The sequence below is a fragment of the Myotis myotis genome, unplaced genomic scaffold, assembly GCF_014108235.1.
Source record: "Myotis myotis isolate mMyoMyo1 unplaced genomic scaffold, mMyoMyo1.p scaffold_m19_p_6, whole genome shotgun sequence".
Lineage (NCBI taxonomy): Eukaryota > Metazoa > Chordata > Mammalia > Chiroptera > Vespertilionidae > Myotis > Myotis myotis.
This window is the reverse complement of record NW_023416368.1, coordinates 55,800,736-55,821,795: the sequence shown is the minus strand read 5'-3', so window position 1 is coordinate 55,821,795 and position 21,060 is coordinate 55,800,736. Positions and strand designations below refer to the sequence as shown.

Sequence of the window (21,060 nt, the reverse complement as noted above, 5' to 3'; positions counted from 1 at the left end):
CTTTTTGAAGATAAATTTTTTTTAGATAACTATTAAAATTTCAATGGTTACTATTTCAATTAGACATTCTACTTCTTTATTTCACTTAAAACTTCCCTAAAAACATTCATTTGGAGATTTCCAAATAAGTTTCAATTTTTAAAATCTCATCTGCATGTACTGTTTATATGCCACTTAGGTTTTCTAATTTGGCATACTTATGGTTTTCTTTTCTTTTGTTAGGCACCTTAAATATCTGTCTCTATAGTTCATATTTCCCCCGCGTCCACCAAGAATTAGCTATTTGACTTATCAAATCTCCCTTTTTCCTTGTGGTCACTTACTTGCAGAATAAATCAACTTGTAAAGTGGCTATTCCCAGTCATCTGAGCCTGTCTTGGGGCAGGCTGCCTTTTAATCATTAATTTAATTAATAAGACAAGTCATAACTTCATTAAACTCTACTGGAATTTTTAGAACCTATTTTTAAAATTTTGTTAATGATCCAGGAAGCAACGTAGTAACTAGATCTGGTCTTAGAAAACTATTTTCCCCTGCCAGAAGACACTGCTCCAGTGTTTAGTATTATTCATTTTCGGCACTACATGAGCCAAACACTTCAAAATAAATTCTTTTCAAGAGAAGAAACAAAATGAAATGAAGAAACAAAGTGAATACTGGAAACTATGTTTATACAATGTAAATATAAACAATTTAACCATATTGAAACTAGAGAAAATACACTTCAGAAACCACATGTTTCTTTTTAGGAATGATAATCTGATTGTGGCAAAACTCAGTATTTGTGTAACTGCTATTCATGCGTAGTTGCAATTTGCCCAATTTTTTTTTAGCCCATTAGAGTTCCTGGTATATTGTTACCATAATTTGGCATGCATTTCCCTGTGTAATTTATGTATTTTTTTTTTCAGAAATGCTGATTAATTACCTCCATTCTTCCCTATGAAATTCATATGGACATTCTCATGAAAATATTTTCCTTTAAATGCATTTTCCGTATTATACATGAGTGGGGAGGAGAAGCTTTGCTAAAAAAACATGTTAAATATCTTTAATTTTTACTTCTGTGGCTTCCCCAAACCCATAATGACTCTACTAGTCATTAGGTGTTCTTATTCTTAAGTGGAGAACATCCCACTTACTGGAGGAAGCCTCTTCAACGTACACTTTTCCCTCACAAGTTTACATTTCCCTTCCAGTGACCATAAGACATATAGATTTCTCCCTATATAATTTTGAGACATTTGTGTAAAAGAGACAGGTGAGCCGCTTACAACTTTCATGATAAAGGCTAATTCATACACATGCAAGCATGTGCGCGCGCGGGCGCACACACACATACACACACACACTCTACTAAAATATCTAGCAGATACAAAGCTCATATTGTCAAACATGTAACTGCCACAGTACAAGGAGAATTTAAAAGTAAGATGGGGAGCTGGGGGCTAAGAATCACCGTACCTGCTTTCCGTCCAGGGTGCAGAGCCTCTTGACCACTCCTGAGTCTAGTTTAATGGCTTCGGTGATATCGGTTAAGACTTGTTCAAAGGAATGAGCGGTCTTCTTATTCAGAAGAATCCGCACGGCTTTTCTAGGCTTCACTCCGCTTCGAATCACAGTCACTAGCTTGGGTTTGATGAAATCTTTACTTTCCTTCACTTCACTTTTCACCGAGGTGGGAGCAGCCAAGGCTCGGGCGGTCCCACCCTTGATGTTCACAGACCAGTTCGGATTAATGTTTTTGGTGTAATCAACTTTACGAAATGGTTCGTTCGATGCACACACGTAACTCTCACCTAAAAAGCAAACATCGGTTTCATTAGCATGATTTCCCCACCGTGGAAGAACAAATGCTGGACACCCACTGAACGAACCCCTAACCTGAGCAGGTTCACTGAAAGGATCCATGCCCTTCTCTGGCACTCTCCCCACCCTCCCTTTGTTTTTAATAGCATCTAGGTTGGTATTGGGAACAACATGCATCACAAAGTGAAAATCACTGGACAAAGAAACCACAGAGATCCAGGTTTTGTACTGATCCAAAGTGTCTTCCCAGAAAATTTCTCTGCAATCTGGGTCTCAATATCATTGTCTGTAACATGAAGTTGTTGCAACAGATGAATTCTAAAGTATCCTTAGTTCCAAAGTCTACTAACTAATTTATTTTTTAAAGAATTTCAGCTGGAAGAAATAATTCTATCACAAAGTAATATAGTCATATAAATAAAACTATTTTCTTCCTTCGTCCAATTATAGATTTCAGTCATAATCAAAGAATGATCACCACAACTTCACATAACTGACTAAATTATATTCAGTTACAGGATCATTTACTCAATTAATGAAGCACCACAAAAAGCAAGAAGAGTTTTGAAAGCTCAAAGAAGTATACCTCAGCATTTTTTCCTTAATTAAAGAATGTAGATTTAAAAATAATTAGTTTAAATAGATACCCCTTTTATATCTATTTAAATGGGAAAGATATTAAGTAGTTAAAATGATGTGTTCATCACACACAGTCTTCTGCTCAATTTTTATTAAGAAAAACATAAAAACTATACTATGTCAATTGATTTACTGAGTAAATGTTCATTAAAGTTGCAAAATTATATGTTTTTTTAAAATGTGTTTTGTTGATTTTTTACAGAAAGAAGAGAGAGGGCTAGAGAGTTAGAAACATCGATGAGAAACATCGATCAGCTGCCTCTTGCACACCTCCTACTGGGGATGTGCCCGCAACCAAGGTAAATGCCGTTGACTGGAATCGAACCTGGGACCTTTCAGTCTGCAGGCTGAAGCTCTATCCACTGAGCCAAACCGGTTAGGGCCCAAAATTATATGTTGAAAAATAATATATTTTGATTGAACTAGCATAATTATATGTTTAAAAATAATTTTTCTTTTGGGAGATTCAGAAGCCACCAATTATTTTAATCTTAACTTTTTGGCATAAAATAAAAGGGTTACAATCTAAGAATTTCTCTAAGATATCTTCTAACTCAAAAAGAAGCCATTGTTTTTTCACCCATTCTGTATAGTCTCATTCTTAATATTATAATGATAGAATACAACCCTTAAATTCTGTGAATGCTTAAAACAAAAATAACCAAAATACTGAAGAAGTCCTGAGGAAAACCTATTAATATAAATATATTTAATTATTATCAGGATGCTGTTTAAATCCAATTACTGGAGAACTTAAAGACTTCCAAAGGCACATGAACAATTCAGTAACAGATCAGACATATAAGAGGGCCTAAAAAGAGGAGGTATAACTGGGTCCCTGTCCAAGAAATCTGGGGGATGGGTCATAGGCTTCAATGCTGCATCCACAACAGTAGTCTGAAGTCCAGCCCAACCATCACCATTTAAAGATTTTTTATCTCTGTAGGTTTATCTAAAATCATTGTTCATAGTGTAATCATCTGGGAAAGTGTCACATAATTTCAAAATAGGTATGAATTTAATAAAATAGAACCATATAGCATGTGCATCCTATCTAATAAAAGAGAAACATGGTAATTAGGGTACATCTGCTACCCTTCCCATTGGCTAATCAGCGAGATATGCAAATTAACTGCCAGCCAAGATGGTGGCCGGCAGCCAGGCAGCTTGAAACTAACATGAGGCTTGCTTACTTCAGTGATGGAGGACTCCAACGTTCCCCGTCTGCCTTGCCAGCCTCTGAGCTTGCAGTTTGAAACATTGTTACAAATATAGAAGCTAAACAAAACCTCAGAAACCTGCTTTCAGCCCGCCGGGGATCTCAGAGCTGGAGTTGATACAGTGTTTCAATAATAGAACCCAAACACACCAGATACCTGCTTTCAGCAGCAGAGGCCTCAGAACTGGAGCCAGAGCTAAAGCTGGCCCAGAATTAAAAAAAAAAAAAAGAAAAAAAAGGAGCGGTTGGGAGCTTCAGTCACCCGCCAGCCTGAAAACAGCCCTCAGCCCCTCACCCAGGCTGGCCAGGCACCCCAGTGGGGACCCCCACCCTGATCCAGGACACCCTTCAGGGCAAACCAGCCAGCCCCCACCCATGCACCAGGCCTCTACCCTGTATAGTAAAAGGGTAATATGCCTCCCAGCACCGGGATCAGCAGAGCCACGAGGCCTCCCAGCACCGGGATCAGTGGAGCTGAGAGGCCTCCTGGCACCGGGATCAGTGTGACAGGGGGCAGCACCCAAACCTCCTGATCGCACTGCGGCTCTGTGTGTGACAGGGGGCAGGGCCACAACCTCCCTATCCGCCCTGCTCTGTTTGTGACAGGGGAAGGCGCCCCAACCCCCTGATCAGCCCTGCACTGTGCCTGATAGGGGGAAGCTCCCCAACCCCCTGATCGCCCTGCGGCTCTGTGTGTGACAGGGTGCGGCGCCCCAACCCGCCCCAACGGGCCCTGCTCTGTGTGTGACGGGGTAGAGCCATAACCTCCCCATCGGCCCTGCCCTGAGTGTGAGAGTGGCGGCGCCCCAACCCCCTGATCAGCCCTGCTCTGTGCGTGACAGGGGGGAGCCCCCCAACCCCCTGATGGGCCCTGCTCTGTGTGCGACAGGGGGCAGTGCCCCAACCCCCTGATTGGCCCTGCTCTGTGCGTGACAGGGGGTGGTGCCACAACCTCCCCATTGACCCTGCCTTGAGTGTGACAGGGGGAGGTGCCCCAACCCCCCAATCGGCCCTACCCTGAGCGTGACTGAGGGTGGCATCGCAACCTCCCACTCCACCCTGCTCTGTGCATGACAAGGGGCAGCACCCCAACTCCCCAATCGGCCCTGCTCTGAGCCCGACCAGGGGCTGCACCTAGGGATTGGGCCTGCCCTCTGCCACCTGGGAGCAGGCCTAAGCCAGCAGGTCGTTATCTCCCGAGGGGTCCCAGACTGCGAGAGGGCACAGGCCAGGATGAGGGACTCCCCCCCCGCCCCGAGTGCACAAATTTTTGTGCACCGGGCCTCTAGTGTATTAATAAGCAAAAATAAACAATTATAATTTTGCTTTAACATTATAGAGAAAGCAACTCTCACACTGAAAAGCTCTTACTAATTTTACCTATGATAAAAATTAAACTGTATGTTCTGATCCAACATGCTATAATAAAAAAGAGGAACCTCAGCTAGAAAAGGTGATTTTCTTTTTTTAAGATCAGAGAGAAGTCAGCTGGACAAAAGCCTTTCCCAATAGAAAGAGAAAAAGACACTGGGAAAAAGAAACAAGAAATATTTAATATGTCATATTTTCTTGATCAATGTAGTCCCTGCATAGTCGACATATTAACCAAGTGAGCTGCCTTTTAAATCTTTCTGTATTTTGCCTCTTTACATGGGTGCCGAATATCAAAATGAAAATAGGCAAAGGAAGCCTGTCTTTTAATTTGTTTTTTGTGTGGTTACAGATAAATTTTCATTCTCTCCTCCTCTCCCTTCCTTCATGTTTCTATTTAAAACTCCTAGGTCAGTTCCATAATAACTATGTATAGTTTTGAACCAAGGCTGGCCAGTGCCTGCTAGAGAGAGCCTTACCCCTTCTCCACATCCACAGGATAAATAATAATGCATAGGGTACTCTTCTGTTAAGCCTAGATTGACCTTCACAATATGCACTGAATACCTACTATGCACCAGCTCATGTGCTAGGTGCTGACATGATATCAAACCTACTTTGGCATCCTTGGCACTCAACATTTCAGCACGGCTGTTCAGGACATGGTTTTGAGGTTAGCTTTGTGTTTCTTTATACTGGGCACATAAAACCCTACAGTATAGATGTCATTCCTTGATAACAATACCACCACAATTCCCAGGCCAGCTTCCCTTGTCATGTCCCCACCCAGACCAAACAATCTGATTGTAACCTTGTCACTTACATAGATTTGCCTACAAGGAGTGCTTTGCCTATGTGCTGACAAAGGAATTTAAGCTCTTGGTTCCTTGGGCAGTTTCACAATAAATTACTATTCTGTTAGATTCTAGACACCTACAAGATTGATTAGAAGCAATGGGCCTCGCCCAACCAGATTCATGCTACTGTGTGGAGTCTTGTTTAAGATTTGTTACTCCCCTGCCAGCTTACCACTGCTCCCCTCCTCCCCATCCGGGGGAGCAACTTCACTTCCTACTCAAACTAGTCAGCGAGAAACTTAGGGGCCAGCCTTCTTTCTGTTGGTTCCCTACATACATCTTGACATTGAGTTCTGTCCACTCTGTTCTTTAAATATTTCTGAAAATGCCCTTCCTATCTGCCTCAATCACCACCTACTTCCCACCGGGATCAGTGTAAGCATCTTATTTCTGCTCATGCCCAGGAAACATAACAAGCTTTCCAAATGGAGGTACATTTTATGCTACTAATACAGCTGAAAAAGTGTACCCTGAAGTCTCGATATACTGATGAAATACATCATGAGAGAACTTAACTCTTCCCAATGCAATATATGGTAATACTGCACTTGCCAAAGCAAGGAAGGATAAGATCTCATTAAAAACTAGTTAAACTAGGATATAAATGTGTAGATACACACACACACACACACACACACACACACACACACACACACATATACATACATATAAACACACACACACACACACACTGAGTGGCCAGATTATTATGAGCACCCCATCAGTACTTCGTTGGGCCACCTTTTGCCTTCAATACTGTGGTGATTCTTCTTGGCATTGACTCCACGAGATGTTGAAAGGTGATGCGAGGAATCTGACACCACGCCTGATGAATAGCACTGTCTAGTTCTGTGAGATTTGATGGTTGTGGAACCAGCTTCCTGATGGCTCTTTTAACTTCATCCCACAAAAGCTCAATTGGATTGAGATCTGGTGATTGTGGGGGCCACCTAAGCAAGATAAAGTCTCCTTCATGTTCTTGAAACCACTCCTGCACAATACAAGCACCGTGGCATGGCACATTGTCTTGTTGGAAGAAGCCATCTTTGGGATATGCCATCAACACGATAGGATGAACTTGATCAGCAACGATACTTAGGTATGTTGTGCTATTCAGACGTTTATAATGATCTGGCCCTCTGGCAACTTCAGCGCGAAATTATAGCTAATTTGCCTACAAACGTCAGGTGGTCATAATAATCTGGCCACTCAGAGTGTGTGTGTGTGTGTGTGTGTGTGTGTATCATATATGGATATAAAGAAAATTAAGCAGTCCAGAACTGATCTAACATTCATAGTTAGACTCAATGTGATTTCAAGCTGGTCTGACGCTCACAACCAGACCTACGTTCTCCCACGGGATCTAATCTCACAGAATACCTATCTCAAACAAAGTCACTCTGAGACTATGATAAAGTGACACAAAAACTAGGCCGTTGTGCAATCCACACAATACCAAATATCCCCCTCTTACACTCAATGAATGACTACAACTTCTTTATCAATTACAGCTTTTTCCTCAATCTAGTTTGCTCTCCCTGTAAGATTTAATAAGATACCCAATTATAGAAATGCCCTTCCTTTTGACAGCACTCCCTACAGAATGAGTCCCTGCTTCCTTAGTTCCTCCCTGAAAGTATCCAACTGAAGCCCCAATTCTAAGACAGATCCAACACTCTTCCCGAGACACCCCATGATGTCACCTTATGCCTGTGCATCCTTGATGCAGTGACTAATAAACCCAACCATAGTTGTGTTCTTGGTGGTCCCTGGCTGAAGAGAATTGAGATACACTCTCTTTGATACCAGTTCTTTGACCATAAGATGCTAAGAGGAAACCATTTTGAAAATTATGACATATGAATGCTATATACAAAGAGGATTTGCTTTCTGTACAGAAAGAGGGTGGAGAGAAGCATAAATAGGTTATACCACTTAATTGTTTTCAAGCATGGTATAAAACAAAGTCTTTCAATTTCCTTTTAAGAGTCTCTCCAGAGGCATGGTTATGGCTTCGTCCCATTGACATTTGTTCAAAGAATTTTTTATGACTTTATGTTTAGAAGGTTGACAAACTAAGTGTCCACAACTGTGTAATACAACCTGGGTATTTCTTAACCATTAATTTTTATCCTTAAACAAATTAATTGCCTCCTAAAACCTAGGAACTTGCAAATTTCTTGTTCTCTGAAAACCTTCCCTACGAATATATTTCAGTCTGTGCCAATTTTTCCACCTCCTCTCCCTTTTCAGTGATAAGGATACCCTCCTTCTAGTCATCGTTAAGTCCCTCTACCAGGACTTGGGTCCTTTTTTCAAGGGCATTCTTCTTCTCTCCTCCGTTAAACCAGACAATCCTCTCTACAATATTGTCATACACAGTGTCTCTCACACACAGATCCTCCCCTCTCTTCATTTCTCATCTCACTCAACCTAATGGGCTTTTGGCTTCCATTCACTGCCAAGGTAAAAATACACTCCTCATTGGAACCATAAATGACCCTGAATAGCCAAAGTAATCTTAAGAAAGAGGAACAATGTCAGAGGTATACACACTATCTGATATCAAACTATACTGCAAGGCTATACTAATCAAAACAGCATGGTACTGGCATAAAAAAACAGACACACAGAACAATGGCACCAAATAGACAGCTCAGAAATAAACACAAGCCTATCTGGTCAATTAATCTATAACAAAGGGAATGGAGTAAAGACAGTCTCTTCAATAAATGGTGCTGGGAAAACTGGATACATGCAAAAAAAAAAAATGAAGTTAGACAACTTCCTTATACCATATATAAGAATAAACTCAAAATGGGCTAAAGACTTAAATGCAAGGCCTGAAACCATAAAACTCCTAGAAGAAAAAAAAAATAGACTGTAAAATATTTGACACTGCTCTTAGTAATATTTTTGGATGTGTCTGCTTGGGCAAGAGAAACAAAAGAAAAAAGTAATCAAATTAGACGTCATCAAAGTAAAAAGTTTCTGCACAGCAAAGGAAATCAACAAAACAAAAAGGCAACTTACTGAATGGGAGAAGATACCTGCTTTTGGTATATCTCATATGGGGTTAATAACAGAATATATAAAGAACTCATACAACTTAACAGCAAAAACCCCCAAACAATCCAACTTAAAAATACGCAGAGGACCTCAATAGACACTTCTCCAAAGAGGACACACAGCTGGCCAATAGACATATGAAAAGATGCTCAACATAACAAATCAGAGAAATGCAAGTTAAAACTACAGTGATATATAACCGCACACCTGTCAGAATGGCAGGTCGCTCTGACCCCCCATCAATAAGCCAACAAACAAGTGTTGGTGAGGATGTGGAGAAAACGGAATCCTTGTGCACTGTTGGTGGGACTGCAAATTGGTACAGCCACTGTGGAGAATAGTATGTAGGTTCCTCAAAATAATTAAAAATAAAACTACCATATGATCCAGCAATCCCACTTCTGTGTATTTATCTGAAGAAATCTGAAACACTAATTCAAAAAGATATATGCATCCCTATGTTCATTACAGCATTATTTCGAATAGCCAAGATATGGAAGCAACCTAAGTGATCATTGAAAGATGATTGCATTAATAAAGATCGATCTCTCTCTCTCTCTCTCTCTCTCTCTCTCACACACACACACACACACACACACACACACACACACACACAGAAATATTACTTGGCCATAAAAGGAATGAAAATCTTGCCATCTGTGACAACATGGATGGACCTAGAGGGTATTATGCTAAGTGAAATAAGTCAGAAAAAAACAAACACCTAAAAAAAACCCACCATATGATTTCACTTACATGTGGAATCTAAAATACAAAATAAATGAACAAAACAGAAACAAACACAGAAACAGAGAACAAACTGATGATTGCCAAGTGGGAGAGGGGTTGTGGGGCTAGGACAGTGATGGCGAACCTTTTGAGCTCAGCGTGTCAGGATTTTGAAAAACCCTAACTTAACTCTGGTGCTGTGTCACATATAGAAATTTTTTGATCTTTGCAACCATAGTAAAGCAAAGACTTATATTTTTGATATTTGTTTTATATATTAAAATGCCATTTAACAAAGAAAAATCAACCAAAAAAAATGAGTTCGCATGTCACCTCTGACACGCGTGTCATAGGTTCGCCATCACTGGGCTAGGAGAAAAAGGTGAAGGGATTAAGAAATACAAATCAGAAGTTACAAAATAGTCACAGGGAATATAGTCAATAGTGTTATAATAACTACGTATATTGCCAGGTGGGTACTAGACTTATGGGGGAAGGATGATCACTTTGTAAGTTAAATAAATGTTTAATCACTATGCTGTACCTAACACTAATATAATATTGAATGCCAACTGTAATTGAAAAAATAATTAAGCACTCCTCATCTGTTTTCCCTACTTCCTTACCCAGCATTTGCTATTAAGCTACTGCAGTGTCACTTCTGCTCCCTGCACTCCCTGGCTGAAACACTGCTCACCCTGACCCCCAAATACTTCTTTCTAAACTGCTAAATGCCAAGCACATCTTTCTAATTTCACTTGATGTTTTCTGAGGGCACTGGACACCACTCATGATTCTCTTCCTTCAGATCCTTTCTTCTTGGCTTCCATGATCTAATTTCTTTTGTTTTACCTCTTACCTTGGCCTGCTTTTCAGGATCCTTGTCTCTCACCCATCCAGGCATCCCTCACCCCCCTTAGATTCTCCACCCTCTTTGCTTCAACCCCCAACTATACCCAGACGTCTCAAATAATGAGGACATCCCCAGCCTAGTCCTTCCTCTTGAGTTCAAGTCACTTACAGAACATTTCTACTAAATATGTGGATTTCACACATGCTACATGTCCAAAACTAACATCATGCCCCATCATTGCCATCCTGACCTCAAACTCTCTTCTTCCTGAATTTCACAACATATTGAATAAAATCACTATCTATATAGTTACATAAGCAAAAACCAAGACTCCTGCTTCTCTCCTCCCTTTCCCTATAAGACTGTTCACTTTGGTCAAAGCACCTCTGGAATCCACTGTCAACCCTGCCTTCTCTCATCCTTCCTGGATTAAACTCCGTGTATCAGGCCTCACCCCCTCATCTTCCACAGAGCTGCCACAGAAAGGTTTGTACAATGTGGATTTGATGTCTCCTGCCTGCTTCCTTGACTTGAGAACACAGGACAAAGTCCTCAGCACATCACACACTTCCAGCCTCATCTTCTGCCACTTTCTCACAGGTTCCCAAATTAGCACCACACCAGTGTATCTGCAATTTCCTTCCAATCTCATCATACCCTCTTAGTCTACTTCCTCCTTACATACCTGAAACTAGTGGCCTGGTGCACAAAATTCATGCACATTAAAAGGGAATTAGAGGAAATATTTTAATATTGCTATTTGCCCTTTATAATAGAAGTGTCAGAGATGAAAGAAAATTAGTAAAATGTTTATGAAAATCTTCCTCCTGTCAGAGTCTGGGGCATGCCGTGGGACCCAGAGTCAAGTCCCCACCCACCCATGTGCACCTCAAAATCGAGGCCCAGACCCAGTTGGCCCTACCCCAGTCAAGCCCTGTCGGGTGGGGGGCGCAGCCTCAGGTCCCCAGTCAAGCCCCACCGCATGGGGAGCGTGGCCTCAGGTCCCCCACCCCAGCCTGTAGCCATGCAGCCTCAGGTCCCTGCTGATCACTCGTTACGGCTCGTTATGGGAACCCCGCCTCCGCTGTGGGCACAGCTATCTTGTGACGGCGTGATGGAGTGAGGGTCAGTTTGTATGTCACCTCTTTATTATATAGGATTATTATACAGGATAACCTTCCTCCTCCTTTTACCTTACCTCTTTTTACAACCTGTCAAGATTTCTTGACACTGACAAGAAAGAAAAGCAGTAGAAACTTCACATACTGCTGGGAGGATTGACAACATACATAACATGGGACCCTGAAATCCACCCCAGGAAAGTACCGCAGAGAAATTAATGCACATGGACACCAGAACATATATTATCTCTCTATATATACATACACATATGTGTATGCTCATAGAAGTATTGTTCAATAGCCAAAGATGAGAATCAATTCACATTATCCAACCTAGGTTACAGTGTGGTCATAACAGTAATGCAAATGAACAAACAAGCTATGTGGAACAATAGTGAGCAAAAGATGACAAAGGACTATATGCAGTAGGAGTCAATTTCTGTAGAGTTCAAAACAAATACCAGCTAATTGTTTTGATTAGGATGTCTTCATTGTAGCAAAAATATAAAGAAAAGCAAGAGTCAGGCTGCTGTTTCCCTGAAAGAGTTATAACGGGAAAGAGACCAAGGGAGAGCGTCTCAGATACTGGCATACATGGCTGGTAATCATGGAGGTGTCCGCCTCATGGTAACTCAATAGGCTGTGCATGTACGTTTTATGAACTTTCTGTAGGTATCTAATCTAATAAGAGACAAATAGGGTAATTAACCATACCTCCGACACGCTTCCCACTGGCTAATCAGCAGGCTATGCAAATTAACTGCCAACCAAGATGGTGGCCGACAGCCAGGCAGCTAAAACGAACAGGAGGCTTGGTTGCCCCGGCGATGGAGGAAGCCAAGATTCCCCGCCTGCCGCCGCCGGGCTCTGAGCTGCACTCTAAGAAACAATGCTGCAATTATAGAAGCTAAAAAACCCCAGATATCTGCTTTCAGCAGCGGAGGCCTCAGAGCTGGAGCTGCAACAGTGTTTCAATTATAGAAGCCAAACAAACCCCAGATACCTGCTTTCAGCAGCCGAGGCCTCAAACTGGGGCCGGCTCTCAGCTCCAGTGACAGCCATAGAAGGTAAATAAACCCCAGAATTAAAAAATAATAATAATAATAAAAATAAGGAGAGTTTGGGAGCTTCAGTCACCCACCAGCCTGAAAACGGCCCTCAGCCCCTCACCCAGACTGGCCAGGCACCCCAGTGGGGACCCCCACCCTGAAGGGGGTGTGACCAGCTGCAAACAGCCATCATTCCCTCATCCAGGCTGGCCAGGCACTCAAGTGGGACCCCCACCCTGATCCGGGACACCCTTCAGGGCAAACCAGCCGGCCCCCACCTGTGCACCAGGCCTCTATCCTATATAATAAAAGGGTAAAATGCTCTCACATGGGGAGCTCTGCTCAGCCACAAGCCAGGCTGATGGCTGCCAGTAGAGCGGTGGTGGTGGGAGCCTCTCCTGCCTCCTCAGCAGCACTAAGGATGTCCGACTGCAGTTTAGGCCTGCTCCCCGCTGGCAAGTGGACGTCCCCCAAGGGCTGCCGGGCTGCCAGAGGGATGTCTGATTGCCATCTTGAGCCCAATCCCCCGGGGAGCAGGCCTAAGCCAGCAAGTGGTCATCCTCTGAGGGGTCCCAGACTGCGAGAAGGCACAGGCCGGGCTGAGGAAACCCCCCCCCCCCCGAGTGCACAAATTTTTGTGCAGTGGGCCTCTAGTTTATATATATATATATAAAAGCCTAAGCGACCGGAAGACTGGCCAGTAGCTATGACACACACTGACCACCAGGGGGCAGGTGCTCAATGCAGGAGCTGCCCCCTGGTGGTCAATGCACTCCCACAGCAGGAACACCGCTCAACTGACAGGCGGGTGCCAGACACCGGGCTCACACCTGGTGAGCACAGCCACAGCAGCACGAGCCTCTCCCATGGACACTCCCCCTGCGAGCTCGAGTGGTGGGCATATCGCGCAGCCCGAGCTCGGGATCCTCCCCAGCCGCTTGCCTATTGTGCACTACTATGTGCTGTGCTGTGCAGGATCAACACAGACAGCAGGCTGGAGCCCGACGAGCTAGCCGGTAAGGCCAGGCTGGGGTGGTGTGGAGGTCCACTGATCCCCGCAGGCCAGGCCGAGGGACCCCACCAGTGCACGAATCTGTGCATCGGGCCTCTAGTATGTTTCATAATTTTAAAGGAAAAATTTTAAAATTACATCATTCTTGAGCACTCTTGTACTGTGAGTTTTCGGTTTTCAATGTTAGTTTCTCATAATCATTTATTCTTTTTTTTAATCCTCAACTGGGGATATGTTTTAATTGATTTTTTTTTAGCAAGAGAAGGGGAAGAGATGGGGCGGGAGAAGGGAGGGGGGAGAGAGAGAAAGAGAAACATTGATGTGAGAGATAAAACATCAGTGGGTTGCCTCTCATTTGTGCCCTGACCAGGGATCAAACCCACAACCTAGGTATGTGCCCTGAATGGGAATTGAACCCGCAACCTGTTGATGTACAGGAAAATGCTCCAACCAACTGAGCCTCCAAGCCAGGACTTAAAATCATTTATTCTTTATCTGTCTCTTCCAGAGGTTATGAATAGGGAGTTTTTAAAAATCAGGTGACTATGTTTTATAGGTACAGATGTCCAGGCCTCGCCACAGTTCAACTGAGCCAAAATTACTGACTGGAAAGCGGTACACTAAAACACAGAGGTACGGTTTTTAAATTTCACAGGTGAACGTGCAAACAATCCCTCATTGCAAACCATTGCCTAGAATAGCAGCTCCTTGAAAAAACTGACTGTGCCTTTTTCATACCACCCACATCTAGCACAGCATCTGGAATGTAATAAGCACTCAAAACATGTTTGTCAAAGTAATGACAAAAATACCTATTTGCAAAACAAACTGATTTGCATTACTTTTCCACAGCATAGCTGTTTACACACGATGACCTGGGAGGTTTGGGATCAGGCTCCTGAAAGATGTCATGCGTGGTCTGAGACACTTTTAGGTAATGCTAGTCCCACAAAAGGTGACCTAAGCCATTCAGGAAAACAAGCAGGACATGAGGACTATCTAGTACCCACCAACATTCTTTTTTCACTCCAAAGCATCAAGAGTCCAGGGTACCTTTTTAGTCCAACAGATGTAATGTCTCTTTCAATTAATGGTATATGTGTGTGTGTGTGTGTGTGTGTGTGTGTGTGTGTGTGTATATATATATGTATTATATATACAGACATATAATACATAAGGTGTCCTCAAAAATGTATACACTTTGAATAATTAAAAAGGCAGTATTTATTAAAATACATTTCATTTTCAAAATTTAACCATCAGCCGTTCAAGTGTGTATATATTTGGGGGGGGGCACTCTATATATTCTCTATATCTATTTAATAGCTAAATCACAATAATCCCTCAACATTTAAAATGTCAAGTTACTGACAGAAATCACAAATAGCCACATGCAACCACATGCAGTTGGAAATTCAAAAACAGTATGTTTTAGCCTATTTTTCTATCAGTTACTGTCAAGTCTCTCATCCACCTCTATTAAAATATCTACATTAGCCCTAACTGGTTTGGCTCAGTGGATAGAGCGTCGGCCTGTGGACCAAAAGGTCCCGGGTTCGATTCCGGTCAAGGACATGTACCTTGGTTGCGGGCACATCCCCAGTAGGAGGTGTGCAGGAGGCAGCTGATCGATGTTTCTCTCTCATCGATGTTTCTAACTCTCTATCCCTCTCCCTTCCTCTTTGTAAAAAATCAACAAAATATATTTTAAAAAAATATCTACATTAACTGTCTAACACCACTAGTAGTTTATAATTATAAACTATTTTGACATTCATGGCAGAAAAGTAGTTACGCAAAATTTGGACATTGAAACTATACTTAACTCTGGCAGTGACAGCAAGCACTGAACTTTGATGAAAAGGAAAACTTGTTTACGAGTGTATGGTACAAGGACTCTCAAGCTTAGAGAAACCCCCATCCAAAGATTTAAATATGTTAACATAGAAAAGGAAAGACAAAAAGACACTTCACATCTAGTGTCAGAAAAAAATGAAATTTTTTTCTAACTTCCAAAATGAAAAAAATTACTTCCAGAGGAATGTAACCAAGGAAAATAAAGCTGGATGTGTTGCATCTACAAGGCAGTTTGATGTCCTTCATCAGTACAGCATCTGGGAGATTTTCCTACAGGTAAATTATAATGTGTGTATCTCCATTTAAAGCATATCAGAGAGAAGCCCCTACACCCAGCTGGTTAAGAAAAACACAGGGTGCAGAAAAGGTCTGATTTATTACTCTGTGTAAACAACTTAAGTTTACTGCCTGAACTGTACAGTGCCCAGAATTTAAACTCATGGGGATCATTAGAGTAACAAAGAGTTCATCTCTCTGGCCAGGAGGCTGTTTCCACTCTTCACTCATTTGCTGTGTCTCTGATCCAATGCTGTCACATTCACAAAATGAATATAATAGCCTTTCCTGCAGGGTAGAACTAAGGGCACAAAATAAGATCTTTCACCCCTAAGACCAATGCTCTTTCAACACATCTGATGGCAAGTGGCCAAAAGTTGTCTCCCAAAGTCACATCCAACTTCACCATCTGTACCATCTACTGAGAAAGGGGCACAAAAGCTACATCTGAGTATCTACAAAGAAGTATGTCCACAAATCCATTTTTCACCATTGAAATTTATGAGGAGTTTAAGACTTTTAAAAAATATGTAAAAGGAAAACAAAAATTCTACTCATTAACCAAAACGCCTTCAAGCTTGTTGACTGAGAAAGTACTAATTGTATCTAATCTCCTGGTAGGATGAAAACTAAGACCTGCTCCTCATATCTGAGCCAGCTGGATGCCACAGTCTGCAAGAGCTCACCAGAGCGATTTTAACTCTGTGCTTATCCTATGTAATAAAAGCCTAGGTGGGGTCACGTGTGATGTCATCACAAGATGACTGTCACAAGATGCCACCACAAGATGGCTGGAAGGGGAGGGCAGTTGTGGGTGATCAGGCTGGCAGGGGAGGGCAGTTGGGGCAACCAGGCCAGCAGGGGAGGGCAGTTGGGGGTGACCAGGCCTGCAGGGGAGGGCAGTTGGGGGCGACCAGGCCTGCAGGGGAGCAGTTAGGCATCAATCAGGCTGACAGGGGAGTGGTTAGGAGGCAATCAGGCAAGCAGTTAGGAGCCAGCAGTTCCAGATTGTGAGAGGGATGTCCGACAGGGACCAGGCCTAAACAGGCAGTCAGATATCACTCAATGGGTCCCAGATTGGAGAGGGTGCAGGCAGGCTGAGGTACACCCCACCCCCACCCCCATGCACAAATTTCGTGCACTGGGCCTCTAGTTTTGATGATAAGATTTAAAATGTTTATATCACCCAATTCTGGAACATCTGAACAACTGCTTCTGAACAAGGACAGCCAGGCCACTCTGTCCATAGCCTCACCTCTTTTGGCATCAAGTGTTGTAACTCTGCTGTCAGTTAAGGAGGAAAAGTAGACTTAAGGAAAAGATGTGCACAGCAAGTTAAGGCCAGAGGACATAGTTTTACTCTGCAGGAATGAAGGCTCATTAGCAGCGCAAAACTGACTCATCACTCAGCCATCTGAACTCAGCATTCAGCACCATGGTCACACTGGGAACAACAATTTAATTTGAGCAAGTAGTATCTGTAGCTTTATGTTGCTATTTTGCATTTTTATTGTGAATACCAATACAGTTTTATTGGTATTTCCATTATCAATTTGTTTGGGGTGTATTGGTGTATAAGACCTATATGCATAAGTACACACCTACCTTTATATTTATAAATATTTAAGTAACAATTTAATTAAAGTAATGAAGGCAATAATGGGCTTCTGCAATTTGGCTGTTAGCTTTTTACAGTTTTCATTTTTAAGTATCCCAAACGTTGCTAAAATTTGAGAAACACTGCAATCATAAGGATATTGAGAAAGAAAAAGAGAGAAAGAGAGAGAGAGAGAGACCTTCAGATCAAAATGTTTCCCTCTAATAATATTTACAAATAAACTGTGGTATAAAGGATATAGGGTCAGTCCTTCAATTGCTCATAATCCAAGTGGAGGTAAAAGTTTCCTGGACAGAGTTTCCCCAACTTCTGGAGTTCTTTGTTAACACCGTTCCCCTTCATCCCTGAAACCTCACTGTGAGATCTAAGAGGAAGGCCTGGCCCCAGTTTTAAGTTAGTGACTGATGATGAGGATGGCTTGCAAAGCTTCAGGGCAAGTGATGAAGGACTCAGAAATCAGATGTGTGTCCAGAAAAGGGTGTTTAGTGGGTAGGAGGGAAGGGGAAATGGTGGAGGAAAGCATGAGCACTGTTTCAAAATGCCTGAAGGGCTGCCTTGCAGAAGCATGATGAGCCTTATGGAGATCCAAATGGTGGCTCTAGAATTACTGGGGTGCGGGGGTACGGGGAGGGGAAGCAGAGTTACAAGGACACAAATTTTGTTTTAAGATGCCGAGGACCAATACTATTTTTCAAAGAGCCACTGCCCTCTAGGACTCTCTGCTCAGTGCTTTATTGTAAGATTCATGTGGAATCTTCAGGCTATTGGCCTTGACCACTAACCTAACAAGAGATGAGTTTACATTGGGCTATTTCTCAAGTTCATTATTGCACAGAGGCTTGATGAACATGAGTATAACTGCTGGGGTCCAACCCCAGCAGGTCCAGGGGTCCCCAAAGGTGTGGACGGAGTCGGCGAAGAAGGAATGACACAGAGGCAGCGTTCAGTTGATCAGCATGGTTGGGTTCTCTTGCCTGGTTCTATTGCCAGGTTCTGTAGCCATGTTCCCTCGCTAGGTTTTGTCCAGCCAGGTTCGGTCACCAGGTTTTAGTCAGGTTCTCTTGCCATGTTCTATCCAGGTTCTGTAGCCAGGTTCTGTCTCTAGGTTCTTCAGCCAGATTCTCTCGCTAGGTTCTGTGTCTAGGTTCTGTGGCCAGTTTCTGTCCAGGATCTTTTGCCATGTTCTCTCCAGCGAAGTTCTTCTGTCTCTAGGTTCTGTGTAGGTTCTGTGTCTAGGTTCTGTCTAGGTTCTGTGTAGGTTCTGTGTCTAGGTTCTGTCTAGGTTCTGTCTAGGTTCTGTGTAGGTTCCTGTGTCTAGGTTCTGTGTATTGTTGTCTTGTTACATCTGTATTTATACCAGTTGATTCCAATCCTATCAATCTCTATTCCAAAGGTTAGGGTGTTTCTTATCTCCACTCCAGGGAGTAAAGATTATGTAGCTTAAGCATGATTGTTCGTAGTTAAAGTGATTAACTACCTGCCTGGCACTTAGTTAAGGGGTTTTATTCCCTCCCTAACTTCAGGGGAAAATCCCTACCTGGGGAAACAACCTTTCTAAGAGAGGTGACCTTGGTTAAAACATAGAGTGCCAAGAAGGTGAGCAAACATATTAAGAACAGTATGCCATATATGCCAGGTCCCTTGAAACAGCAAGCATGGACCGGCTCCCGGCATATAACCAGTAGTAAGTTTCCAACACTCCTTTTTTATTTTCTTGATTTTTTAGCAGATGAGGCAAAATACTGTGATGTAAAAAGGCCAAGATGATGAGCAAGGGTATTGGGAAAGGGCACACCAATCATTGCCTTTAAGAAATAAAGATCATGAATATCAGCACCAGGCTCAGAGTAAGCGCTCAATAAAGGCTCAGTGTTGTTTTTTCCTAAAGAAAAATTTAAAAATAGTCTGAAGTTTGCAAAACATACATAGTGAAGGAAGAGATAAATCAATGACCATACTTTAAAACGTCCACTAGGATATATTTTGGTTGCAGGTAATTATAATTTAATCAACATATAAACAAAAGGTAATATAGTAGGTCATAATTATAGATGATTGTAGCCACTTTGTTTAAGATGTTAGTAAATGTTATAGTATAATCAAAAGTATTTAAGTTGATCTCACAAACCACTATTTTCCCATACCTTTGGTCTATAAAGCAGCAGCTTCTGACAAATTACATAATCTAACTAGTTGACTGATTTAATTTAGGCTGCAGAAGATGTGGAAAACAGAATAAAACACTGGATTATAGTAAAAATTAAAGCATGTTTTAAAGGATGAAAATTCTAGCCTTAAAATATTGGAACTTAAAAGGTATCTGACTGTATTAAAACTATACATGAAATAAATTTACTAAGAACAATGCTTAAGAATAAATGCAAAATATGAACAAAACTAAATATAAGCCATGTCAGAGAACTAACTCAAAGTAGACACTGAAAAATGTAGGGGCTTAGAATAATCCTGGGATTTAAATACACACACAAGTAATAAAAGTACGAGAATGTGCTTATGACAGATGTCTAAAGAGAAAAATCAAGTCAGGCATCTTAGAAGTAGTGAAAATTATACATTATTAAAATAGATTGCATTATTATTCTTGAACAAAAACATATTTATAAACCAAAATATGAAACGGCAACAAATACTTCATTTTCACATGAACTTATTCTACTTCTGCAAATCTAGCTAACTGTCCAGCTAGCCGTCTTAACTGGAAAGATTTTTGAAATACCTATATCCACCTATTCCCACTATTTAAAATATCTTATTAGTACATATGGCACAAAAGTAACATTAATTATCAAACATCATGTGCCAGAAGTATGTGTTGCATGGGATAAAGAAATCAATGAGCCTGCACTGGGTTTGCAACTTTTCCTTTCCTCAGAGCATTCTATGAAGAAGACCCTTTTATAAGTTATTGGGAGGTTTCTAAGAACTTTAGCTAAACCTGGGTAACCACATCTGATCAAAAGACCTGGCCAACTTTTATTTATTTTTATTATTTTAAAATCTCTTTAATTTTTAGAGAGAAAGGACGGGAGAGGGATATAGAGAGAGAAACATCAATGATTAAAGAGATACATTGATCAGTTGCCTCTAGCACGCCCCTGACTAGGGATTGAGCCTGCAACGTGGGCAAGTGTCCTGGCCAGGAATTGAACCCAGGACCTCTTGATTTATGGGCCAACGCTCAACATCAGCCACACCAGCCAGGCGATCTGGCCAACTTTTAAAGAGGTACATGGAGCCAGACAGAGCCAGAAGAATTTCCCAAGATCACTGAACTTCAAAGGACAAAGGGGCTTTAGCAATTACCTAACGCACCTTTCATTTACTGGATGAGAAAACGGAGGTCAAGCAAGGGAACTGCAGAACCTGAATGCAGAGACACTACCTTGCAGGTGTACAGAATGGTGTGTTTTATTCCAGGAACCATACAGGAGGCATCCTAACATTTATGTTTATGCTTACAGTGACTGAGGCACTACAGCAATCTTAAATTCCCAGCTCTAAATGATTAACATTGGGCTGCACAGTGATGGAGGTTTGGACTGCTGATCTATTATGACCTA

At 41.9% G+C, this 21,060-nt stretch overlaps 1 protein-coding gene across 8 annotated transcripts in view; it reads right to left on the bottom strand.

Moving 5' to 3' along the window:
- DCLK2 (doublecortin like kinase 2) overlaps positions 1-21,060 on the bottom strand; it is a 140,475-nt gene that overhangs the window by 112,039 nt on the left and 7,376 nt on the right. For all 8 annotated transcript variants that reach the window (XR_004968352.1, XR_004968353.1, XM_036314367.1 and 5 more), the window contains exon 2: positions 1,465-1,799. Coding sequence is in view for 6 of the 8 variants with exons in the window: in XM_036314367.1 (XP_036170260.1) it covers positions 1,465-1,799 (335 nt within the window). In the remaining 2 variants the exon portion in view is untranslated. The remainder of the gene's footprint in view (positions 1-1,464; positions 1,800-21,060) is intronic.